The sequence below is a fragment of the Bombus vancouverensis genome, chromosome 5 (assembly GCF_051014615.1).
Source record: "Bombus vancouverensis nearcticus chromosome 5, iyBomVanc1_principal, whole genome shotgun sequence".
NCBI lineage: Eukaryota > Metazoa > Arthropoda > Insecta > Hymenoptera > Apidae > Bombus > Bombus vancouverensis.
In genome coordinates this window covers 886,384-910,898 of record NC_134915.1, presented here as the reverse complement: position 1 = coordinate 910,898, position 24,515 = coordinate 886,384, and the positions used below count along the sequence as shown (strand labels likewise).

General features: G+C 32.4%; 2 protein-coding genes and 1 long non-coding RNA gene across 5 annotated transcripts in view; 1 reads left to right on the top strand and 2 right to left on the bottom strand.

The window, feature by feature from the left end:
• Nucleotides 1-6,883: 6,883 nt before the first annotated feature.
• On the bottom strand, nucleotides 6,884-8,646 carry LOC117156465 (uncharacterized). The gene is made up of 2 exons (XR_004464090.2): nucleotides 8,510-8,646; nucleotides 6,884-7,908 (listed from the first exon to the last, which is right to left on the bottom strand). It is a non-coding gene; the product is annotated as an uncharacterized LOC117156465 (long non-coding RNA).
• A 63-nt stretch (nucleotides 8,647-8,709) lies between these two features.
• Nucleotides 8,710-10,539, top strand: LOC117156458 (putative SERF-like protein). Its single transcript, XM_033333502.2, has 3 exons — nucleotides 8,710-8,859; nucleotides 9,534-9,645; nucleotides 9,990-10,539. Exons 1-3 carry the CDS (start codon nucleotides 8,853-8,855, stop codon nucleotides 10,066-10,068), a joined length of 198 nt encoding a protein of 65 aa, XP_033189393.1. The 5' UTR covers nucleotides 8,710-8,852; the 3' UTR covers nucleotides 10,069-10,539.
• Nucleotides 10,540-14,171: 3,632 nt separating this feature from the next.
• Nucleotides 14,172-24,515, bottom strand: part of LOC117156448 (uncharacterized) — a 38,985-nt gene continuing 28,641 nt past the window's right edge. The window contains exons 3-6 of one of the 3 annotated variants that reach the window (XM_033333489.2): nucleotides 19,212-19,270; nucleotides 18,507-18,844; nucleotides 17,728-18,036; nucleotides 14,172-15,240 (exon numbers count right to left, since the gene is read on the bottom strand). In XM_033333489.2, coding sequence (XP_033189380.1) covers nucleotides 15,232-15,240; nucleotides 17,728-18,036; nucleotides 18,507-18,844; nucleotides 19,212-19,270 — 715 coding nt within the window. In that variant the 3' untranslated portion in view covers nucleotides 14,172-15,231. Of the gene's footprint in view, nucleotides 15,241-15,957; nucleotides 17,636-17,727; nucleotides 18,037-18,506; nucleotides 18,845-19,211; nucleotides 19,271-24,515 lie in introns of those variants that run through there. The other 2 variants (XM_033333487.2, XM_033333488.2) reach the window with 2 other exon arrangements.

The following is a 24,515-nucleotide window of genomic DNA, read 5'->3' as shown; positions in this document are numbered from 1 at the left end:
GAACGAGAACAAACCTCTATGTTGGAGTATGGTTAACTACACTCGTGTAAGTGGTGAGCCACTTCCTGATGGCGCAATAGCCCGTTTCCTCTCCTCTGCGTTTCTCTTTGCTCCTCACTCTTTGTGGAACTCTATAAACCACATTGCTTTTCCACTCCTCCTACGTCATTCTTCTTTCTCGTCTTCTCTCTTACTTTTACGTCTTGTTTGACTTTTTTCTTTTACTATGATTGTTGTACAAACACGATGAAAATATTGATAATAGCAGAGATGATATTAATAATAATTAATTATTGTTTGTATATAATACATTATATATATTATAATATTTATATAAAATAATAGTGAATTAATGTATATTATTATTTCCTGTATTTCTAAGACAATACAAAATAGAAAAGAATAATGTGTTGCTAACATCGGAATATATAAATTTCACAATTTTCAGATGGGCCATTAAAACACGTTCAGAGAAAAATAAATAAAAATAAATTCCAACATGTTTCTCCGTAATGTTATTAAACGAAGAACTAATTAATATCCAATGCACAGTGGCTACAAAACGTATTCAGCACTGGCACGTATCTTTATTTTCCAATGAAGCGTCTTTTTTCTTTTTTTTTTTTTTTTAATCAAATTCTACATTTCATTTCCAAAATATGTGTCAAGTTTTCATAGCCGTATGAAGTACTACTTGATGATACGAAATTTAATATATTTGGAGCCAATTTATTAGTACGTAAATTTAATATATTTGGAGCGAATTTATTAGTAGTAAATTCTAGTAAATTAGTACGACGGTACGCCGTCGAATTAAATAAACAATAAAGATGGATTAATTTAAATTAATTTACACGATTTAATCAGGAGTAATAACTTCTGTTATTATGTTGAAACAATCTTCACATTTTTACAATGCAAAATGCAATTGCATTTTCTGATCTATGCCAATTTATGGTGTCTTTAAATGAAAATAAAGTGTACAAAAGCGAAAAAGTTAAAGTTTCCTGTGCATTCTTTTATGCTGGAAAAGTTACACATTAGATAGACGAATTATATTCGTCTCGCAATTTTCATCGAGAATTATTTGTATCCCTATATTAGTTAAGTTTATGTAACGGTTTATTATATTAGATGTTATTTCATTTGTGTGAAAATTTGTTTATATGAACTTGCTTGTGCTCAGTATGTACGTATATATATGTATATATTTACAAAGTTAATACGAAGAAATAGTAAATATTAGTAAACAGATTACAATGTCATTTAAAAGTCTAAATAAGAATAAAATAGAAATTCTAGTGATATGGTGTTTTTCAAAAATAACAAAACAGCCGATGGAAGTTAATTATAAAACAATATATGCTGTAAAAGAATTACATGATAAAATACGATTAGTAGAATCGGATTAAAAGCTTTTAAAGCTAAACAGCATATGAGTGCTGGCTAATATTTTGCTTCCATTTCTATGCAGACTATACATTTTACCCGAACGGAAGAATAATTTTTCATTGTCAATGCGTGAGCATAAGTAGCCGTTCTCATGAAGCTTGCTTACTATGTCGTGACTCTTGAGCAAATGTTACGTGTTTTTAAATACAGATATCGAAATCAATAAAATAAAACTGTAGCTCAAATTACAATCGGGTAGCTTACATTTGAAACATTCCAAGCATTGCATATCGCGATATTCATAAATAATTTAAAATAACTTTACGAGTAAGTAACTAGTTAGGTAACATTAAAAATTATTACATGTTTGTTACGTTTTTTCGTGAAATGTTAATTTATTTTCACATATAGTGAAATAACAGAAAGTTGTCAGTTTTGGGTCTCGCTTCCATATGAATATAAAATTGTTTGAAACGATACATCTACTGGTATTAAGCTCTTCGAAAAAGTATAATTACTGGCTGTAGGACAAGAGGCAGGAAAATCTGCTTCTACGAGTTACAGTGGAAACACAAGTTAGTGAATTCATAAATATGCAAAAAGTTTTTTTTTTTATTTAAAATTTCACATTCACAATTTGTCCAATTTGGACATTTGGTAGAATTTTTTATCTGTTTGATTATCATGTGGGTGGCTACCCCCAATGGGGTACCATGCAAAAAGTTAAGTAATATAATAATTCTCCGTGCGTGTTATTTGTTTTAGGCTTTTAGATAGCGGCACATGAGGACAATTCGAATCATGTTGTTGTTTTGCCTCGGAGTATCAAGATCGTTAGGATACATATAATGTAAGAATAAATAAACTTCAAGTAAAACAATGTCGCCGCTACGTGCAACCGTCGAACAAAGACGAATTTGAATTTTCCGACTCTCCACCGACCAGTGTAAATAAGCGGACGCGATCGCAAGGAAGAGTTACGATCAGTTGTCGATCAGTTATCAACCAGTTATCAACGAATGATCAGCGATCTGATTAACGAGTCATTAACGATCCTATTTTACGATTTATACATTGTACGAGCGTCTTGGCGAATATAGCCTGTATACTAATTTATTATTTTAAATATATTCGACGATTTCAACAACAAGCAGTAACATTTAATAAATCTCGCGATCAAACGTCCTACACAAGTCCTCCACGTGTTCTCCTCTTTTCCTTTTTATCGTGAACATGAATTATGCTTTATGTGAATATTACAATAGTTTGCCACAAGAGCCAAACTTCATAACTGTACTACACTTGCAAAATCTGGAAATTTGTTTAAATTGTGGCAGTACGATATTTAAATGGCAAAATATGGCACGTATGATATTTAACGCTAAAACGACGTTAAGATAAGAGAGAAGTGGATATCTCAATTTCACTTTTAAGATAGCTAGGTACGATGAATCGTGTAAAGTATAAAATATTATAATTGAGCTAATGTAGGTGTGACGTGGTATGAATTACACTTTAATTGGACATATCTGTGATTTCTAATGTAATAGGTAAACTACGAATATTTACGCAAGTCCATACGCGTTTACGAATAGAATTAAAAAGATAGGACTTACGTAGAAAATTGTTTTATCCATTAACCGTTTTAGTGCCAGGGTTTCTTAAAAGAATCCGTGTCGGATTGTGTCACGCAGCGCGATAGCGCTTCGTTCATTTATTTGCGAGAAATTCCTTTTTTCGCTTATGCAGGTGGTTTACGATTATTTGAAAAGAACAGTAATTACGAGAGGAAGCTCTGATATGACTCGCGACGAGCTACATTCGGAACCGAGCGCGTTGCGAATTGACGATCCTGACCAAACGTCGCGACACAGTTCACCACGCTAAAACAGTTAAATATTGTAAAATGTATTTATTATACTATGGATATTTTATATATATATTCTGTGTATATTTGCATTTTCAAAGTTTCCTATAAAAATCCACAGTTTGATAATAAGCTAAGTAAAATCTTAATAACTCGAACATAATGCGGAATTTTATTCGTTTGTAAAATAATTAAAATGAATGTCACTCGATTTATTTATATGGAAGGAAAGACCAATGTCTACATCATCCGCGTGCATTCAGCATAGATTTCATCAAAATATTATCATTATTAATATTACGTTATTTATTTTAAAAAAGTTAAGCAGATTAATTAGGTACCGTCAGTTATAGGAAAGAACAATATGAACAATTAAGTGAACAAAACATATGCTAAGTCGGTGGAATATAGTTCGAAAGCAGGATACAATTCCTTTCGACGAATACACGGAAAAAGGAGATGCGGAAGCTGCACACCGTACACCGTTTAGAAGCCACATTTTAGCAATTCGATAAATTGAAGAGCCGGGAGAAAGTGATCACGTTACAAATATTATTTATTAAATTTACTTTCGATGTCGCTGTTATTAATTTATTATTCATTTATTTATTCTTAATCCCGGAGTTTATACATTGAAATAAATGAAAAAATATCGCGCTAACGTATGTTCTACGTACGTTAGTTTCTCAGTTATGGATGATTAAAGAAAATATTCAAAGTTTCCGTTTTACACTAAGGATATTCCTTAACATCACCGCAAACCTATAGAGAGAGATAGATCCATTGCAATGAGAAATAAATCCATTAGATTTCTGGTCTTGAAACGTTTAAAATCTATTATGTATTCAAAGCAAGTGAGCAATGTATACGATCCACGAAAAAAGATACAGGGGATGGAAAATGGATTTGAGGGTATTTGAAAAATGCGCGATATTTGCGCGAAACGTGCAGTAACGCGAGTTGAAGCACAAGGTGTGTATTTCTTTAATTATCTATCACTCGAAAAGTAAAGTACGTAAGACGTATATTCATAAAAGGCTTTTTCACCTATTTCAGTGTGTAGATTCATCGCCGAAGTACGAAGATGCATTTATGACTCACCCTGTATGCAGGGGTGAATTTAATCTCTGGGTATCTAGAGATAATAATCATTTCTGGGTCTTTGAGTTAAACCAAACTTTAAAGAGTTCAGCCTGGCTGAATGAATCGATGTCTGTTAAACCAAAAACAAATTAATATTTGCATTTAAAGATCGTTTGGCGAATCTGTCAGAATATTAACTTCGTGTGTAGTAATTAAAATGTGCACGATGCGATAGCCCGTGAAAACTGCCTTCAAAACGTTGCGTTTTTCACGCATTCTAAAAAACCCAAGAATCCTCTAGAATATTCCGGGATTCGACGCTTATAGTGTCAACTCCTCAGAACAGTTCGAGTTGTTTGGGCCAATCTTAAAAAAGTTAGTCTGTTTTAAAATCTGCTCGGATATTAATCTAACTGTCTGTAACATTTTAATTCAGAATAGGTAAGTAAAGCGTAAATACGATGAAAGTTGGATAAGTGATAAACATGATCTACGCTGTAAGTGCAGGATCGTCACGTTCACCACTGGGCGAGTTTCTCGCAAGGAACGAAAAATCTAAGCAGAAACAATTACACCTAATGTGAAAATATATGGTACTGTCAACACTTTAACTGCCACGCCGAAATCACATGTTTCGTTCAGGACGCCACGGGAGTATTTTTACTATTCAAAGCATATAATGGCAAAATAATAATAAATCGATGATGTAAGGCAACATTCTTCCCCAATGGACCGTTTATCTTATTGGTGATCACGGATGACCACCATGGCGCCTTGGTAACTGTTGATAGCGACATATTATAACAAGGCTTCGTTTATTTCAACAAACCATTCGCATTCGTTATTTAGTCGTAAGCAAAACGTCCAGAATATATTGCTGAAACGTGTAGAAGATATTAGTAAACGGTATTTACTCGTTCTATATGTAATAGTAAGGTATGTTCACACTTCTAACTTCAATTATACGATTATAAAGCAGCATTTACGATTATCTTTTAAGGTGTGTTTACAGTAATATGCGTAGATTACCCCTTAAAGATATGGATGCAAACACAATGCATTGTTAGATGCAAGATTTGTTCTCATTTCTTTTTATCGATGTTCTAATAAAAATGTTCAATTGTTCAATGGGGCACTTCTTATTTCAAAGTATCTTCTATTTATCGGTTATATTCAAAATGCCCTAACTGTCAATTTTCATTCAATTTTTACAATTGTAAGAAGTGCAAGCGCTCCGGTCATCGATGACCACCGTGGCGTCACAGGAGAAACGGTGGCCGGTCATATATGACCAACGTGGCAGTCAAAGTGTTAATATATGAGCGTTAGTTGCTCCAACGACCAAGCTAGAATATGCAGAGTGTTCCAAAAGGTTAAGGTTAAATTTCAGGAACAAAAAAGCAAAAATGTCTTAATAAACATGGATCTGAATATTTTTAATATCGGAATTATAAGAGGTTTTTATCAGTGGAATATCATCAATTTAGGAATGTTATATGATAAGGAAACAATTGGTAATTTATATGCATACACATAGTTTTCCATATCGTGACCGGATTAACAGTACCTTCTTGGGATGCTATTCTTCGACAGGTTCTGAGAGTTGATTATGATATCGCTGATATCAATTCTTCACAATCTCGAAAATTACCTTCCAATGTTCGATATAGTTATTGATATATGACACTGAACACATTACTAATTAGGTGCATACATGTCGGGAAAATTTCTTTACGCAATAAACTTTCTTGTGCAGTCACTGACTTACAGTTGAAAATGTCTTATAATTCAGAAATGATTAGATTGCGGATGTTCATGGATTTTAGGGAAAGATTTCAAATAACTACAGGATGCATATAACATGAAAAAATAAATAAAATAAAATATTTAAAGTGAAGCACTTATTATGATACTTAATAGACGAAACAAATTTCTATTTAGATTCCATTTCTCTAATTATGTTCATAAAAATATAAAATTATATAAATATTCGCAGTCTACTAATGATATTCGGATCCATATTTATTCAAATGTTTTTCTTTGTTTTGATGAGTACAGCATGCTCCTGAAGTTTCATCTCGATTACTTGAAATATTCTCTATAGACTCCCGCCATGAGTGACGAGACATTTGCTAATTTTAAACACAAGTTTTAATAAAATAGGTTTTTAACAAAAACCTTCAAAATATAATATAACTTAGCGTCCCTTATAATACACGCAATTAAAAATTATTGATTTTCTTTTGTAATAACATTTATCTATGCCTATAATAAATGTCCCGTGACTCAGCCAGAGTAATATACATGTACAACTGATGGTTGATTTCACGATGTCAACAAGAACTCTGTGTTCTCCAATTTATATCTTTTAAAATGATTAATTTGAGGATATCTCGATAATGATTAATCTTAGACTCTATCATGTATAATACTTTTTTACGTAAAGTTTGATGCTTTATCCGAATTCGAGAAGAAACGTTAAGCATTCTATCTAAAAAGCTGAAGGTGACCATCATATTTTGATGAAAAAAACCCAAATAATAACAAAACAATTACAATACTGTTATTCTGGAAAGTAGTACCATGGTAATACATACAGCTTTTACTCGAAACATTTTTTTGTACAGCGAATAATTAATTTACGAGTTACGTCACGTTGCGAGACTTAACCTGTACATGCGTTATCCCTCCTTTTCTTTTAAAAATAAATGTTTCATATAGTACATATAGTGATGAAATCGGTTTTCAATAGAATAATTGTACTACTGTTGTTAATCCTAAACACTCTTATCCACACAAACAAACATAAATAGATATTGCTCCTATTCTTCCTTAATAAAGAAATCAAAGAATGCTTCGTTTGAAGCTTAATATATGAAATATTATAACAGTAAAAAGTACATAACCAACCACTTGTAAATATGACTTTTATTCATACAGTTTTCACAATTTATTCTATTGTAACATTGATACTATCACCAAATAAAAAAAAGAACACGCTTAAAACAACATTCCTTTAACAATGCAAAATTATTTTTTTTTAAATATTCTCATTCTTAAGTACCATAAGGGTAAAACTAAGTAGTTGACAGAGTACGCCTGCATTTTGTAAACATATCCTTGTTAAAATAACAATATTTTATGCTCTGTTCCTATGATAGACTTATAAAATCCTTCTAGGTATTTTACTGTCATGTATCTTCAAAAACTAATATATTACTGTAAAACTATGACCTCTAAATCTTTTAATAATCATTTGTTTGCATTCATAATATATTCATGTGTTATTAGTTTCTTCTTTATGTTGGAGAATAATACATAGGTATTATGGATATGTATTATGGATAATTGCCAGTAAATTAAAAATTTGTCATTAATATTATGAATATTTAAGAATATCTATGCTTTTGTATCCAGTATTGTACTGGGATAAAAATTACACAGAATATTTTTAGTAGCTAACAATTTGATAATATATACTGGATGCAAAAATTCTCTGCATTTTCCATATGAAAACATGATATTTAGTCCCAAATATCTATTATGAAAGATAGTTTATATAATTTCTGTAATTAAGATATTAACATATTGACATTTATATTGTAACATGTACATTAATAAATATTATTATATTATCATAACTCAGAAATACACTATAATTATTCTTCAATATATTGAAATATAAGTTTTCTAAACAATTGATATTATGATAATGAAGGTATATGCGGTATTTCAAACATTTTAATACCATGGCAAAGATATCAAAATTGATAAAATTTAAGTTTCTTTTTTATTTCTATGGCAAATCTTATCAAATGATTTGAAATTCAACGTCCGTAGTTTAATATTGAAAAATGTTCAAGTTATATCTTTTATATATATATATATATCTTGCTTTATCAAATAAATTTTCAATATTTCCAACTCACTTTATTTGAAAAGGAAAAGCTTCTGTTGCATTTTATTAGAATTAATAATAATAGCTATTAACTATTAAAATAATGTTAAAATATAACCACATTTTTCATACTTCAAATAATATCATTATTGAGTTAAATAAGTGAGATCAAAAACTGCAACTTCTTTTATAACAATTAATATTTCAATATAAATATATTCTAGACCTAAAGTGTAAGATTACAGAGGTTATAAAATTTTATTGTTTACCACTGACAACTAATTAGAAAAAGATGTCCAACATTTATTGTCCAATTACGTATTTATAAAAACACTATTTATGTATATTTGAGATCTTATTCTCATTTATTAGCTATATTTACGTATTAGGCGATAACTGCTTTGTACTTTTAAAATGTCAGAAAAGATCAATTCAAGGTATAGATGGCATTTACATCGATATTCGTCAACCGAGACGACGCAAGATTTATTTTAGTTTAGAAATTAGTCAACGATCGTAAAGGGAATATAGCTGTTCGGACGTGCTTTTTCGCGTCACTTAATCGGGCCAAACTTTTAAGTACTTGCTTATCGGAGGTCAAGAACTGAAAGAATGACCCGTAAGTAACTTGCATTACTGTTTATACGAACATATACGAAACAGGCATAAAAGAACAGGGGAGACTTGAAACAGTGTATACTTTGTATCTGCCATTTGTGAATATGTATTTTAAAGATTGAAAATACAATATTTCAGCGTGAGTTATAATTGATTGTTTACATTTTTTCTATTTACTTGTAAAAGGAATAATTTCTAATAAATATGTATAATTTTGCTTTATCATAATCCTTCGTATCTAAAGAATTTATCCCTCTTACATTGTTCTGTTACATTTACATTTTTTTGCGAAGTGTAAGAGTTTTTATTCTATATTTCGTTATCTTAACAATTTCTTGCCGAGGAATACACATTTTGTACAATTTACATAATCATTTCAATGTAGTACTTAGGTTTTGGAAGGTTTTGCTCAAACTGGCACTTCTAGAAAATTCCTAATTCGAGTTTATGGTTATAATATTATCTCATATTTGTTATTTATTGTGTGCTTTTGCCGCGAATATACTATTATATTTTTATTATAATTTACTACTTTATGCCTTAATATAAGGCATTAAAATGTAATTTCATTTCTATTGCTTAAATCTTTGCTCATGTTAAATTACAGTTAAATTCTACTACTTAGACTAACTTTTATTCACAATTGACGCAATTATATTACAAATTTTTATATAGGTGGAAATCAGCGAGAGTTAGCACGAGCCAAAAATATGAAAAAGACTGTTAAAAAGTCTGCAGCTGAACAAGACAGCAATAAGGGTCTTTCATTAGAACAACGAAAAGCACGGTAACAGTATTTAATATGTATTAAAATTTTTTTGCACGCTCATATATGTTTGATATTTATGAATGTATTATCAAAACCATCATGCCATATTATATGATATAAATCTTTAGACATACAAAATGTAATAATTACAAAGCAATATAAAATTTTAGGTTATATGCACATATTTTCTGTACTTAATTTAATTATCATTGAGAATTACGTTAAAAAGCTAGATAACGTTAGATTCGTTTTAATAGGATTTTTGAATGGTAAGAACATTTAGAGACTTCAAAATAATTAATTTCAAATTTTTTATATATACTGTGTATTATATTACGTGAATAATGTTTTCATTGTTTTAGAGATGCAGAACGAATGAGGGAGAAACAACTAAAGAAACAACAAGAGCAGCAAGAAAAAGTAAAGCAGGGTGCGAGATAATCCCTACTATTGCAAAATGTAAATTGTTTGACTGAATTCAAGAATAAAATTTTAAGTATGGTTTTAAAATTCTTGATTCTAAAACATCAAGGCTATGCTTAATGTGAGTGCATAAAGAATTCATAGTGTTTTTAATTATAGAAAATATCTTCAGACTGTATAATGCAATATATATTATAAAACTAGGTACAAGTAATCATGTTCGCAAAATATTAATAGTCAGTGTGTATAAAAATATTGTTATCTACATTGTAATGGTTAAAGAAAATGCACATTTGACTGGTTCACCTAGATATAAGGACATTAATTAATTAAGTATAAGAGTATTTATAGTACTAATTTTTAATTTGTAAATTCGAGTTTTCAGTTATTTAATATGATGTATAAGTGATTCATAAATTGTACTACGTGAAGGAGACATACATTGTCATTTTGTTTGGCTCATAATAAATTGTTCAATTTTAAAATAAATATTTTAGAATTTCTTGTCTCTATACTACATTAATATTAGTAATTCTATTTGATTATCTTTAATACATTATATTATACAGAGCAGATCATTCAAATAATTGGTATTAATATCAACAGGTATACCATATATTTTTATTATGTGCGTTTGTTTGCATTTATTGTACATTTGTATTAAAGTGGAATTCTAATCTTTTATCAATGAAATTTCTGTATTAATGGAAGTTTCAATAAGTTTAAGATAGAATATATATGGAATTTACAAAGAAAGAAACGATATTAACTGACCATTACCTACATTTTATTGCACTTTCCCAGAGACAGTACATATTCAACATATTTATTTATTACTTGAAAAGCCTAATGTAAATTACAAACATTTGGAATATTTAAAACGGATATATGAAACAGCGATAAAAGAATGTGAAATTTTCTAATAATTCATATGTAATGTTTGCCGAAAGATAAAAATCTTAATAATAAGATATATAAAAAAAAAAGAAAATGATAATATGTTGTACAATAAGCACGTTATATAGCCTCTAAAGACTAAAATCCTTATAAAATAGAGTATAATTAAAAACCATTTTCGACTTATTTCTAAAAAAACTAAAAGAATCCAAAATTTGTATTTTGTTTACCACTAAATTGTGTTTGTTAGCTCACTAATACATTTACAAGCAGAGGATTTCCTCTCTTATTAATCGTTTATAGATTATCAAACTTTTCATATATAAGGAACCGTATTATATATTGAGCATTTATTTAATTATACTATCTGTTCCAAAGCATAACTATAAATTTTCATCTGATACATTTGTATTAAGCGAAGAACGAAAATAATTGAATTAAGAATTAGTTTGTATGAAAGATTTTCGAAACAATGATAATGATATAAATGCTGTATTACATTCTATTTTAGATCAATTTCAATGTACGTAATATAAAACGAATAAATTTGAGTATATATGTATATAAATTTGCAGATTATAAGCAATACATATCATAAATATAGGAATACTTTTTTTATCTTAATGTTGCCTCCATTTTACTGGAAAGAACATATTTTACCAGATAATTGAATTTTTCTGTAAATAAGTTTCGTAAAATAAATACGAACTGTGATTTACAAATAGTTCGGCGTTTTTAACAATAAGTAAAAGAAATATTCTTCACACACATTTAAACAAAGATGTAGTATAGTAGAAGCAAAAATTATATTGTATTATTATCGATATATCAAATAGTAGAATTTATCTATTATTAATATCCTAATTTGCAGCAACTAAAATATGTCTACCGTATGAGAGAATTTTCTTTGCCTAAATATTTAAACTTTCCAAAATTCAATATGAAAATATGGAATGATTAAGCATTAAACAATATTAACTTGAATATTTTTTAGTAATTAAATATAGATCACATATTCTGCTTGATAAATAGGTATTTTTATAAGATTCTTGACACCTAATTATAAGTAAATACAGAATTATCTTTTATAAAACTTTTAACAAATGGAATATTGTTATACGAGTTAAGAATAATGTCCGAAGTTATTAGAAAATGATAAAACTGTGTAAATCTGATAAATTTCTAAGATATAAGCTTAATTTTATCCAGTTTTTCAAGTCATATTTGTAATCGGATACTAATGAATCGATTTGCTTGTCCATAGTAATGTTTGTAGGGGAATAAAAATTGTAATTAATCAAATATCAAAAGTTACATATCTTACCGAGTTAGACGAAAGAATACATTCATAATTAAGATTAAGATTCATACTTAAGACTGTATTAATGTAATAGAATCTCGATTATAAATTTTAACATATTGATTGTGTCTTATATCAGAATATCTTAATAATCCAATGCAAAACATTACCAGTAGAATTATGACCTTCGATTAAAGTTTTTAAATGAATATAATGTCATTAATTTCGAACAGGTATATAAGGGTGTAAACAACAACAGTTTTTTTAAAGATCTTATCTATTCAGTGAAAACGCTTATTTATCCGCTAGAAAATACCTAAGACATGTAATTAAGTTACGAAAACTATCACAGAGGCCGTAACGTGTTATAGCATACAATTGAATATGCTGCAAATTATGTTATTTATCAATGTACATTTAATATTGCATACCGGATACGCAACTAGATCTAGCCATAATTTTGAAATTAGTTTAAAAAATATTTTAACTTTGATTTTGTAAAAATCATTGCATGAAAAGTACAAAAGCACTGTGATATTTCTTTTCTTGTATTTCATATGATAAGTTGTATAAAGTTAAAGTATTTTGTAAACGAGACAACTTTTGCCCCATTGTCTTTTTTCTTTTCTTTTTTTTTTTAATAAAGAATAAAAAGATACATTGATAGGTATATAAGAGAATGTATAGTCTCATTTAGTCAAGGAAACAGAGATGACCCTAAAATTTCCAAGATATTTCCACTTCTTCCAGAGTGAACACATACAGCAGCAGGTCATGCACCATTCGAAGCTATTCAATTTTGTTTTGTGAAATATTTTTCTGTCTCTTGCCATTTCAGTCACACTCTGGCCAGGAAGACACCCTGTATATTTATGTTTGACATATTATTCATGTTTTGCACTAAATTATTAATATATCCTATCTACATCGTAAATCTTAATAACAGTATAAATATTAAGGACTTAATAGCAAACCGTAGATAGTGTTGTACACAATTGTATTCCTGTAGATATATTTCAAAATCGATTTCGCTTCTAAAGAGTTAATTACTGAATATAACATAGATATTGTAATATTTTTACAAATATTTAATACATATATAGAGTCGTTTTTATTATACTAAGAGTGCTTAATATTATATGGTATAAATATCCTGTTTACATCTATTTCGAAGACATATCATTGTCGTATGCCTTTCTCAGTTCATACGATACAATATAAAGTGCATAGTGTACTTGGAAACTTGACAAAAATTTGTCCCTCTGTTAAAATTACAGTAATAATAAATGCTAATTGAGCTTAACTATTGGAATAATATACTATTAAAACATTGTGTTTGTAATATTAGCACCATAACTGTATGTATCATTTTGTAGACGAGTTGTGCACTCAGAGTTAATACAATTAAAGTGAGTTTACTACGTATACCTTTGAAATACGTTAGAAGTAGAACTATAATGTAATAATGTATCCAAAATTGCACGTTACAAAGTTTCCTAAATATATAATAAAACTTGAGAGTATGGAAAACACATAAAATTTTGTACATAAGATAGTTGAAAGTAGCGCGATAGGGGAAGAAAATTATGATTCTTTAGAAAAAGAAAAAGAATAAAAAGAGAAAAAGAAGAAAAAAGAAAAGAGAAAAAATGAAGAGAAGAAAAAAGAAGAAGAACGTAAATACGGGAATGTTTTAAAATATCAGCACAACTCCAATATCAGAATGTACGTACATTTTATACGTTTCGTATTAGTATGTTTAAAAAATACATATAATACATTTATAGCCAAGTAACATTTGGGGTTTTTGAGATAAAAATTGTCTAATGGAAAATTGGTTGGGAATATTAAAAATGTTGTTTCTAAATAAAGTAGTGGAGTTATTAGAGAATGTGAGACATCACTTTATAAGTATCAATGAACATTGTAATATCTGCGCTAAAACTTTATTACATTAATTTATGAAAGAAACACAACAACAAAATGTCATATGGTATAATTTAGGCGAAAAGATGTCTTTATTGTTTAAGTAAAAAGTGAAAATGAAAAGAAATATGTATATATATTTTTTAATCACAGCTGATAAACACATTAATTATATAATGTTTCTGTCTTGCTTGTCCGAACATTGAGCTTTTTTGTCAAATTAGCCAAATAAGTTTGAAGATACGTTACTGATTTTTCGTTTTTGATTCACGAGACTACAATATACAATGTATAGCAATATAGGAACGTTTTCCCACTATATATCATCAATATTATTAAAAACCAATAAAAGTTCATATTTCAAGCGTGACGCTACTCTGTTTAGCTGTAACAACAATTTAAAAATTAACCTTTCCTTCGTAGGTTGAATAGTAATTGCAGAGTAATTTGCAATAGTTTGAAGCTATTATTTTTGCGTAGCATATTATTTTAAGTATATATTTATAATAATATAATAGGAAGAAACAAGTTTTATTAATAACTTCTTATATCTGTTCTGTTTATATGTACGTCGATATATTTTTATAATTGCATTTCACTTGTATCCAATTATGTTGCATAACGATACTATTGAGCGACGATAGAAAAGACATGGAAACATATGATTTGACGTAATGAAATGAATAGGGTTTTAATTGAAATGAATTATAATGTGATATTTAATATTGTAGATGTTGCTGTAAAAGTATCGTGGGAGAAGTGGATAAAAGCAACAAAAGATGAAAGAAGTATGTGAAAGTTGATTTTTCGTAATATTCCTTTTAAAGATTGAGAGAACATATAGTGCAAGTTTGAGCGATACAGTGAGCATGTAAGCGCGATGGATGTGTCGAAGGTGTTGATGGTGGTGGAGGTGGCGGTGGCGGTGGTGGAGGAGGTGGTGGCATATATAGCCATCCGGTACTAGTTGGCCAAACGGTACCTGGTGGAGAGGAAACCGGAAATAACGAATTCGTATTATTTCCGGCTGTTACGTGCGGCGTTGGTCCACCCTCTACTCACATTACCTAAAGTACAGAAGTAATGTAATTCGTATAAATATTAGAACAGCTAATTGAAACTATTACTAGGTGTTTAATTTGTATGATTTGTATGATCTGTTTAATTTGTATAATTTGTACGATCTGTTTAATTTGTTTAAATAAAATGGGCAGAGGAAGCACTACACGAGCATATCGCCAAGGAATATCTATAGAAATGGCTGAAGAAATTATAAAAAATACCTAAGGGTGTCTAAATAAGGGTACATAAATGCAAACACGAAACAACAAGGCTAGAACGTACGACAGTAAGGAAAAAGACGCAAGGCTCTAACCGGAATTGAATACTCGAATGGATATGACGAAGAAGTTAACGATTTTTACAATTAATACAATCGTACAAGGAGTACAATTGGGTAATACATATGGATAAAAAGAAGAAGATCGTAGAATCAGCATCCGATAAATAATATCAGAACACAAATATTGACTTGAAAAGTCAGAAAGAAACGCTGCCAACAACAAGGTGTGGTCGTTGACAACGTCGGCACACGTAAACGCACATGTGTACATACGCACATAAACAAACACACAGTTGAATGTATATAATGTGAAAAAACAGTGCAACCGTACAATAGGAAAGGACAAATTGAAACAGAAGTGGCAAACAGTGGCTAACGAAGGCGTCCGAACACTTACGTTCGTAAGGTTTCTGTAACAGGTGAAATACGAGCACCGAAATAAAGTGTTTAAAGCAATATACATGTAGTACACATGTAGTAAAGTTGTTAATTTAAGAGCGCGATTTATTTCATACAAAATTTAATACAAAGCTGAATAATACGTAGAAGCGGACATAAAATGATTCTTTTCGTTTCTGAGTAAAGTAAATTTGAAAGTTTATTATAAAGTTTTAGACCAATCGTTAACTAAACAGGATTCGGCACGCTTGTTCTCGAGTCACAGCTTATTACTCTATGCTGTGGGTATTACTTGGATTTTGGATCAACGATTTCCTGACAAATATATATGCGGGGTAGGTAGGTCGTGTTGGCCTTGTTTGAATTCATACGATCATTGGTTATCGAGGCATTTAAAATCCCTTGTTTACATATAAAGGTACGTTGACGTTGTCCGTTGAAACTGTTTGATCGTCAACGTGGCCATCAACAATGTATAAATCCGTATAAGCCGTTGGAAATAGTTGAACAATGTACGATGCGATGCGATGCGATGCATTCGTGCTCCTGGCGATGCTGGACCTGATCATTTTAAGCAATTTCTCAAATGGGGAGGTAGGTAAAGGAGCTGTCTCCGAGTCTGCGTAAAGAAGATAAGAAGGCGCAAGCTGTTACTCGAAAACAAGGTCATTGTCATTGTCGTACTTGCCGTGTGTTTCGATTGAGTCTTTTCCTATATCGAAGAAATTTGGAAAGCCAGTTTTCTCGATAACTAAGCCTCCGACGAAAATTCTTATTTATTTTTATTTAGGTCATTCTATCACCTCATACTCGCTTGTATTACATGTTATCCAATCTGTCATACGGAACGTTTTGAAATTTCATTAGCACTGCGAGAAGAGGCGATTATCACGATAAAATAAATAAATAAACACGCGCACACACACACACACACACACACACACACACTCAGAGTTTAATATTCAGAAAGAAAAATTTTGGCGTATTTGTTGCTGATTCTGCGATAATATGGACCACTTGTAGCTTGAAAATACGTAAACAATCTAACAGCATTTAATTGTAGAGTGGATTTTCAAGAAAAAGAAGGTCGTCGTTTTTGTTTGTTAAATTCAACGCGTTTCTTTATATCCGCAAATAGTATCTGCTACAGTCGATATTAATAATTATACAATTTTACGATAATCTTTATCCTTGTTGTTTATAATAAATTACAAGTTGTCATTCATCAAAATTAGTATTCTGTCGTTTCGTGGCATATTAGATTTCTTGGTGTATCATAAAAATATTGGTGTTAATTTCCATTTTCGAGTATTAGTTGTACAAGATAGATAGTAAGAGTTGTACAAGTATACAGAGTAAGTGTAATTGGCAGTTGCTAATCAATTTCTTTCGAACAAGTGCTAGATCGTAGAACGTGCATGCGATGTTAACTAACATGCGATGAGAAAATGAGAGAATTCTCTTGTAAAGAATCTATTGTACGATTAAATATCGTTTAGGATAAATGGTTCGTCATTTCGTAGAATAAGGTAACATCTTGCTCGAAATGATACTTGTGATGTAAATAATACTCCTGTGCAATGCAACGAACGTAGAGCTATTGTGAATCGTTGTGAACGTCGTTGGTGATAATCACGTGTAATCCGGACATTTAAAGATTAATATCTTTCAATCGTTTTGTATTTTTCAGGAATCTGTTTGTAATTTGTCGACAACCTACGCTTTATATAACATTATTGAATTATTAGATGGAAAATATATAAAAAAAAAAATAAGAATAATTGTTACTTTAGATGTGTTGCTACTATTATACCTGTAAGATTTGACTAGCTTCGAAAGCTGTTCCAGGAAGTAATATAACAGGGCTGCTGACGTGTCCGCTTTCCACGCATATCATGTTGGGAAACTCGTCATCGCCGAAATCTGGTATGTCACGAGCCTTTTCCTGCCACGGATTCCAAACCACTGTATCAGGAAAATTGTACTTTTGTACTCGCATTTTCCTACCGGATACGACGTTAGTAATGATGTGTTCTGGCTGCGTGTTCTGATAAATTCTGTCTGTCCATTCGCACACGGTCACTACGTCGCGACCTTCTTGAAAAATTTGGTTGTCTCTTGTCTGAAAGGAAGAATAGGTTTCTTTTAGTAGATATTTCTGAAAAATTAATCAATAGTAAAAAAACCGATTTATTGGTTCGAAGGGAAAATTCGTTCCGTTTCTACGGCCAAATCGAACAACGGTGTTTGCTCTTTTGTATTCGTTTCTTTCAGATTTACGTGTCTTTCGATCGGTGTCATTCAGCTATTCGTTCGTTAGTCCATCGGCGTACAATTGTTGTTCAATGTTGAGAGAAAGAGACCGAGTCCAAGTTGCAAAGAATAAGCGACAGTCCGAGCGTGCAATTCTTGCAAGTTGCAGCAATTTTTGTCGCGTGGCTTCTTGCGTTTGAACTCGTGCCAGGTGAACGAAAAGCAACTACTTGGAAATAATATTTCTTTAGAGCAATTGAATCGTGGCTAGGAAAAACGGAAGGAACTTTCTGTCCTTTTCAACCTTGTTGATCGTCGATAACGTTGCTACGATTATACCTTGTCGATAAACGTGCATCCATGAAGGCCGGTAATTTGACATCTCCTAACATCTGGCACTTTAAAGTAAGTATGCAGCAATAAATTAAAACTAAACGTATGATCTTTACTAGGATTGTATACGCCAATGTTAAAATGTAGTTCCTTTTCCCGAAGTATCAGTCTGTATGTCAATTTGAATGGGTAATTCCACATTGATCGGGTGAATTCGCTGTCCATAATAGAGAAAATTGCTTCGACGTCACCGCTCGGCAAACGTTCAGGCGGCTTTTCTACGTTCCAACGGACGATTCTAGCAAAACCATGAGGCGGTCCAAACGTCCATGCTCCAAATTGTGCTGCGTCAAGTGGAGGCAATACGCGATTAATATTATTAATTCCGTATATTGGTGGCGGACAAAAGACAGTCGTAAATGGTAAAATTGGTATTTCATCGGGACAGATGTACCGACTAGGATTTGAAAGCGGGACAAGTTTTACCATGACAATTTTATGCAAATAATGGCTAAGTTTTGCTTACTTGATTTGAACAATAGTAATTAGAAAATGTGATGATTGTCGTTATTCGGTAATTTCGTTTTACCATGTTTCTTGCCAAATGAACTTTTAAGCTTTCTTCCGTCCGCCACTCTATATTTTTCCTAATAACTTTTCTTTTGTCGATCTCCAAGCAATTATTTATTCCGTTTTGCCTGGCGTACTTACGAAAAACGAATGGAATGCCTCCTCTAATGGCTTTCTTCCCATCGAATACCGCTTGCTTACTGAAATAGAAAAAATGATACTAAAATCAAACAGCGTATCTATCGCAACCATACGATATGTTCTATCGATTTACACACGTTCGGTCTCATTATCGTTAACGTTTTACTTTTATTAATTACATTTATAAATTGTAGTATCGTGAGTGCTTAAGGGTGTAGGCGTCCGCTGCTGGGTACGGCCGCTTTTCTTCTCATTTTTGTATCGTGGAAGAAAAATCGGATTCCGGTCGCCGGGATTCGAACCCAGGTTCCGAACGTTCGTAACCTAAGGCGCTAACCACTGCGCTGTCGTCGCGCGACTAGTTAGTGTCGAATGATAGTATTTTGCTATCGAGTGCCGCCACAGGCCTTTTTTTTACGATACTACATAAATAACTCGATCCTTTGACTCGTGACATTGAGTCATGCTCATCATACGGATTACTTAAATCAGGTTGTATTTTCTTTGTAATCCGATGTTTCTACGTTGCTTTGTCAGAGACCAAACGTACGACTTGGTAGGAGAATTATACATAATCAATCCTTATATATAATAAATGCCATGTATAGCTAATTTTCGAATACATTTATCAGTTTGACAGAAAATAGACTTTTAATTTCTAGATTTCCAGATGTACGATAATAATCAATCCTTATATATAATAAATGCCATGTTTAGCTAATTTTCGAATAGATTTATTAGTTTGACAGAAAATAGACTTTTAATTTCTAGATTTCCAGATGTACGATAATAACGCGCGAGATAAATAACCTACGGTGTACGACACATGGAAAAGCCTGATACCTCGAATGGAAGGAAAAATGCTGGAATATCGGAGATAGAAGACCGACAAAAATGAGCTGATACGCTATTATACGAGAAGAGTCGTAACGTTGCGTTGTACGCAGAAACTAACATCGTTTAAACGCCATATAATTTGCTATATGGTGTTTCTCGAAGGAACGAACTCATGTACGAAAAATTGCTGCGACAATCCTGATCCTGATCCAAAGTCCACCGACGAATCTTTCTCCTTGCTTTTCTTCGAACGTTTAATAAAATTTCATCTGAGACTTTAGTTTGAGATTTTCATGACCTTAGGTTGTTCGCCTTTTTCCCTTTCACACGATCGCTATACTCGTAAAAAGCACGTATTTGTACATATGTCGATTATACGACCTTGTGACAAGTCAAATCGACCGACTCTTTCTAAAGTTATCGATTTCGCATTATCCAGATACGCCATTTCTATCGAACGTCTTGGAAAGCAAATCTTTCGAAAATTTCAAGGAAGATCAGAAAATACGATAGAAAAATATGTTGGAAACAGGCGTTGCACGATTTCGAGGCAGATATTTATTTTACCGAGCAACGATCTTGAAAAACCTAAGGAATTCTTTAATAATTCTGTAATAATAATTTAATTTAATTTTAAACTTTAATTCTTCTGTAATAATAAGTTTCTTACGACATTCCTTTAGCCGCTACTTACTTCTACCTTTTGCATAAACCAGGCAATTGTTCTTCCTAAGATGATATAAAAAGACTAAAATCATTCTCAAATAATAAATGTAATTATACTAAGTTTCAATATTACGATAGTGTGTAATCCGAATGTACGTACGTATCCTCGAAATGTTCCTGCTCGAATAACGTCGCGAGATCGTAATGATATTTATAAATCAGAAATATAACAACAGATTGCTTACTCAAACAGATAACGAGATTACGTAGCTTTCAGTTTCAAACGATTTCAAAGCGTATACTTTGTTATCTCTGGTTTCCAACTCGATGGTAAGGTTGATTCCTATACGAAACCATATCTCGCGTTTATACACGTTTTAGACATTCGCAGAGAGTAACAGTATTTTTCAATTTTGCTGTATCTGTCGGTTGAACGAACCGACCGAGTTAATGACCAAGACTTTGATTTTCACCCGTATCCATCGTCGATACGTGTATCCTACGGAATATCGTCATATTTCTTAACCTAATCACGTAATCCAGTTTTCGAACGCGTGAATCCTGCAAGTTGAAAGTAATTTTGAAAGCAAGTTTATCCGTTTACGCTGCACGGCTCCTCGAGGTGGACATACGATATACAAAGAGAAAGACGAGAGAGGCACTTGCTGGAGGGATTGTTGAGGGACGAAAAGAGAAGAGCAAGGTGGGCAAGAAGAGGACGGAGAAGGTAGTGAGAAAAGAGAGAGGAAGAAGGGGGTAGAAGGAGCGATGTACCACCACGAAGTACGACGCGGCGGTAGGAACGCGGCTGACGCCAAGCAAAAACGATCGACGCTGTCTGCCGTGCTTTTTGCAGGCATCACAGTTTCAACCTCTCCTCCTCGTCGTTTCTAGCTGCTGTTATCTGCCGCTACTGCTGCCCTGCTCTGCCCTGCTCTGCTCTGCCCTGCTCTGCCCTGCTCTGCTCTGCTCTGCTCTGCTCTGCTCTGCTACTTGCGAGTGGCATGCAATTTCTGACGCAGTTAGCTGCTGATATTCTTTACCGAATACTTTTCTGCTTCGCCAAATGAACGCGAGTTTCAAAGAGGACATAGATGTTAGATTTTAAATCTCGCGATAAACTATAAACAGCATCAGCAGTGACACCTAGACCTCTAAGCAGTTGTTGCGAACCAATGAAAGCGTTGGTAGTTATACTACATTGTCGACATTATCGTAGAGGAACGTGCTGATAAATTGAAATTGAAACAAGAAATATACCTGTCATCGAGCGAGTTTCGTATCTATCTTTAACATCATATCTATCTTTTTTAACGTAAACTCGATGTTGAAACTTTTAGAATGCCATTGCAAACACATATTCCAAACGTTTCGACGGATGTTTTTTGCATTCGTAATATGACATTTAATGCGGCGGTGTTTAGATTATACAGTTGTACAACGTAAGAAATTAGAAACAAGTATCCAACAGTCTGCTTGTAATAGGTTATGGGCTTAGAATACAAATAAATGTATCGTTATTATAATTAATATCAACCATTTTTCATACGTTTATCGCCGTCCATATGGCTTGTACGTACGTACATGGCCATGTCAGTCGAATATATCACGAAGGGAGACATTTCAAAGGAAGATTACACGAACGAGCTGTATTTGAAGTACATTCTTTACAGCGTGTGTAACACGATCCACTGTTATTCTGCCATTTGCGACTATGCAACCAAAAACGTTCTCGGTTGTACTTTAATCGCGTCGAGTGTATTACGAACGACGATAGAGAATTTCTAATCGGATTTTCCAAAAACACTTTGTTTTCATGACGAGATCAAGATCCCTTTGGATGACGAGTAACGTAAGTAGCAGCGTATGTTGTTTTTCCGATGAGATCGAGTAGGAAATTTGACGAGAAGACTCGACAAGCGTATTACGTGATATTCTTGTCAACTCTCTGTCAGTGTAGGTTTGCATCGACGAACAATCGAGTTTCGTGAGAATCTCAACGTTCTCGAAGTATAGTTCCGATAAAATATCTATCGTAAACTTCGAATTACTTGAAACGTTCGGAATTTCAATTTTATTTGAATAAATAATTTTTAATTGAATTTTAATTGAATAAATATCACGGATATTTCGCTATTCTGAAATATCTTTTCACATTCCTATTTCAGTTGAAGTCCAGTCGAGAGACTCGAGTGGAAGAAATTCTACGTTTTCACGTTACGATTTATAATTTACCGTTTGAGTCGAATTATTCTAGAAATTTATACGAAGCGCTTTCCGTCTATAAATCGCGATCATCTGAAAAACTATGGCTCGTACGAACAAACGTTTGTTCGAAACGAATGTTTACGATTTCTAGAGGGACCATCTCTTTCGACGATGGCGTTGAAGAGCCGAAATTATATTTTTTCCTTGCATATTCTCGTAACCGACATTGAAAGATTCTCGAAACGCTTGTTACTTGTACTTAACAAGGATGGAAAGCACGTACACGATCGACTGCTTTCACAACCGCACCACGATGTACAAAATGTACAAAGCGCGGATGTAAGACCATTGTCATGGACATTGGATAACGACGATGCTGTCGGTGTATCGAGTTCGAGATTATCTTCTCGGTTTCTGGCCGGCAAAAACCACATGTAAACGTATGTATGGTGTTTTGAGAATGTTTCCACGTCGGTTACGAGAATACGCGATAAAAGGGTATAGTTGCAAGGTAAAATAAATCCATTTAGGCGCGGAACGTTTGCTCGCGAGTCGCACAACGTTCGTATCATCCGTACTCTGCGAGATATTTGGGTGTTTTCGTTATAAAATGGATACACGACGATTCTACTACAGGGTGGTTGGTAACTGGTGGTACAAGCGGAAAGGGGGTGATTCTACGCGAAAAAAGAAGTCGAAAATATAGAATAAAAATTTTTTTTTATTTTTCCATCGAGACAACGATCTACAGTGAGATCCGTTATAACGAGACGCGATAAAGTGCACGCGTACCGAGCCAAAATTTAAAGTCGATTTTCTCGAAAACAAAGTCTCGAACGAAAAATTTTTATTCTATATTTTCGACTTCTTTTTTCGCGTAGATTCACCCCCTTTCCGCTTGTACCACCAGTTACCAACCATCCTGTATATTTATCGTGCACAGGTATCGTCAGAGAGCTTTAGCGATCAAAGTACAAGTCCATTATTTCGTAATTGGTCGTAATTGGTCGTAATTGGAGGTATTTGGTGGAACTAGAAAACAAACGTGTGCGTAGGAACGATTTTCACACCATTCGCAGAAGGAATTTCATCGAAGACGATAATTTTCATCTATCAACGCGACGACGATTCGCGCATCGAGCAACGCGAAACACGAAACACTGGCTATACCAGAGGAAGAAGAAGAAGAAGAAGAAGAAGAAGAAGAAGAAGAAGAAGAAGAGAAAGGAAAGAAAAGAAAAAGATATCGCGAAGGCTTTGACACGAGCTAGCTCGATCCCCAGACTTGAAACCTTCCAGCAGATTCGAATTTGAAAATTTTTGCGGAATAACGGGCAGAAAAGCAGTATAATTTCATTGGTAAATTAGCAAATTATTGGCTGTCTATCGATAAGAACGCGTCACAAAATTTGATTTTATCAAGTTACTGTGTTAATTCTCATTTTTTTTATTTAAAAAGCAACGTTGCCTTGTTTTCTTCTGTAAATTGTATCTTTTCGTTCTTTAAAAATAAACTGCTGTTTCCTTCCTTCGTTAGGACCAAAGTATACGTTCGTTTCCCCAAAATGCTATTGTACGCAAGCTTGTCGTTAA